This window comes from Coccinella septempunctata, chromosome 8 (assembly GCF_907165205.1).
Source record: "Coccinella septempunctata chromosome 8, icCocSept1.1, whole genome shotgun sequence".
NCBI classification, from domain to species: Eukaryota; Metazoa; Arthropoda; class Insecta; order Coleoptera; family Coccinellidae; genus Coccinella; species Coccinella septempunctata.
Genome location: NC_058196.1, coordinates 30,822,412 through 30,825,456, shown reverse-complemented (window position 1 = coordinate 30,825,456; position 3,045 = coordinate 30,822,412). Strand labels below are relative to the sequence as shown.

General features: G+C 33.3%; 1 protein-coding gene across 2 annotated transcripts in view; it reads left to right on the top strand.

The window, feature by feature from the left end:
- The window catches only part of LOC123318517, a 76,601-nt gene extending 74,630 nt beyond the window's left edge, over positions 1-1,971 (top strand). Inside the window, exons 1-3 of one of the 2 annotated variants that reach the window (XM_044905157.1) lie at positions 503-722; positions 1,004-1,103; positions 1,302-1,969. In XM_044905157.1, coding sequence (XP_044761092.1) covers positions 717-722; positions 1,004-1,103; positions 1,302-1,414 — 219 coding nt within the window. In that variant the 5' untranslated portion in view covers positions 503-716 and the 3' untranslated portion in view covers positions 1,415-1,969. Of the gene's footprint in view, positions 1-502; positions 723-1,003; positions 1,104-1,301 lie in introns of those variants that run through there. The other variant, XM_044905156.1, reaches the window with a different exon arrangement.
- Positions 1,972-3,045: the final 1,074 nt, after the last annotated feature.

Sequence of the window (3,045 nt, the reverse complement as noted above, 5' to 3'; positions counted from 1 at the left end):
ACAAACGACAGTACCATATTTTTACACATCTGCAGAAGTGATTTAAATTGCTCATGAATATTACCCTATTTTAAGCTTGGTATGCGGTACAGTGGCGTAGAAATTGTCTTTTTTTCGATCAATTGGGAGTTTAATTCATAAAGGAGTTCTCATTCACTTGTTAATATACTGATAAGAACGAATTTCAAATTTTGTTGTCTCCTTCTTTCTGTAGTTGGAAATTTTATGCCCTAAATTTATCCTTTCTGGGCTTACAAGTGTGAGAATCGAAAAAAGACAAAATTACGATTTATATAGACATTTTTTCAAGAACTGACATGAATGGAAGCATGATTCACTATCAAAAGTTCCTTAAATTTCCTTACCAGTGGCGTAGTTAATCATCCAAGGAACTTTCGAGGACATGCATAGGTATACTAGAATTGCAATAAATAAATTCATGTGAATGAAAAAACGCAAATACTTTTATCGAATATCACTTCAACAATTGTTCTATGTCGTATATCTGTTATGTCTTGTGATTCGTAGTGTTTACGGTTAGATTACGGATATATTAATCATTAATTTTCGATGGAAATCGATATCTAGCATTGGAGGTACTTTTAATAGTATTGTTTGTTACCTTTGGTATGCTATTATTCAGTTTCATCCGTCGCATAAGAGAGTGCTCGAATTTGAATTTATAGACCAAAATTGATCATTTTATATTTGGGAAGATGAAGGTAAGAAAACTTTTTTATTCCTAGTGCTTGATAATCTGAATTCAGCATTATTTATAACCTTATATTCGATGAATTATTGACCATCCAAATCGAAGAATTCTAGGTATTCAATGTCTATTTGTTCTCCATGTTTTGTCCTTAATTTTAACTTTCCACATGTACGGTAATGAGATGAAATTTTATTGTAAAATTTATCTCAAAGATATTTTTTAACAGTTGATAATCAGATAATGTAATGGAAGTTTTCCTTCTAATTTTTTTCTCAATTTTTAAAATTTCAGAAGACGTGTGTTATTTTTCTCTTGATCATCTTGATACTGGCAGCATCGTTCACACCAGAAAAAAATTTTTTTCAACAAAATTCAAAGCGAGAGTCTCCAGGTGAGTTTATTCTCGACGAAATATAATAAAAAGATGCGGAATACAAACATTCCTAGGTGCTTTTGAGGAGTAACAGAAGGCGGAAGGCATTCCTCTGATGAAAAAGCTGTACTTGAAGAATATCGTTAGTTGGGAATGAAATTTCTATTAGAATTTCGAAACAATCAGCTCTAATATCATTGTTCTCCATTTTTGTAGGTGTACTGCGAAAACCAGAAGTGAAATCTAATACCTTCCTACAGAAGATGAAAGTTGTCGGCGAAAATTTGAAGAAAATCGTTAGGAATCTACCAGTGTTGGAACTACGATGAGCTGATCAATGTTTACATCTCAAAACTTTGTAATTCACGATGAAATCGCTCAGAATTTCACACAGAAGTTTGCTTATTTCCACAATCATCTAAATATTCCAAATGTCACTATTCAAACAAAAAAACTAGTGTCCTGGGGCTTGCAAACCTCAAACGTTGGTAATTAGGTCACTTATCTGTGCCACTGAAATTCTACTACTCGAAAACTACTAGATCTAGACTCATATGCGCTACATGAAATAAACTTCGAGTTCATGAATCTGGCTTCGACAATTTTCTTATTTTGCACTGCTATATATCATTTCTGGATGATTAGAATTTTTTTCGTGCCAAATTCCAAAGATTCATCTTTGAAAATATTCAACGAAAATCGGGCCTATGAAGATTTGGCGCCATTCTACATCTAGCAAAGCCAATGAGATGAAACATGAATTTACTGCAGTTTAATGAACAATACGCAACGATGAACACTCGACCTAGATGTCAGCCTCGAAATAAATTGCTCACCAAATTGATGAATCCATAAAATATGAAAAAAATCAATCATATCATACAGTTCACACGTTGCTGAATAGAATATGCTGAAAATTTATCCGCTTTTATACATTCCGAGCAATTTCTTCTGAAGAACAGGTTGAAAATCGATGAAAAATTTCACTATATTTATTATATCGACAAAAAAATTATTTGAATCAATACCCACCTCCAATTAAATCCACAAAACTGATGAAATTAATCTCAATTGAACTGTATAACCCTGAATTTGCGAATGTGAAATATTTTTGTGAAAATATTTGAGCACACGAGGTAGAAATGTTGGTTCGATAATGATACAATAAAAATTGGACTAACAAGGATCTAAACTCAACCTTGGTGACTTAGACCGTGCCGTCATCGAAGGAGAGTAGCGATAGACTGATTTCGTTCATATTAGTACCGCAAGACTCAACCAACGATGACAACCAATAAAGCAAAATTGACGTTGTGCACAATTTCACAAGTGTTGTGATTTGAAGAGAACTGAAGCATCGTAAAAACCGAAGTTTTTCGTCCTGCTTGACTTTTCTACTACAAATTTCATAGGTATCATTAGAACAATAACGAGTTTAAATCGTTATTTTCTGAAATTTGAGCATTATCAATGATCCTCACTCCAAAATATTCGACTTCGTCGAAGATGTGAAGGTTAGACTGTGTAGAGATCGATATTTCATTATCCCTGATTTGACAGGTGTTCTCATGAAGAGGACTTCCTCCTCCATAACGGCTTTATTATTATGTATGTACACCAAGGGTTGAACAGGTCGCACGTACTCCAGAACAGGATGAAGAGATTGGAGAGTGTGTGGTGTAAGGGTGATCCTAGACTATAGGATGAAAATTTACTACGCACATGGATGTTTGTCAGAAAAGGATTGTGGTTGAGGTCTTGGGTTCTATGGTTGTGGTCCATATGGGACTTGTGAAAAAAAAACACAATCAATTTCCCGCTCTTTATTATTTTTTTTTGCAATATAACATACACGAAAGAGATATCCATCTAACTAATTTAATCACAAGAAATTATTTCAATTGTATATGGCATTAATTTACAGTATTAATTGGAAAAAAGTACGTATCAATATATAAAT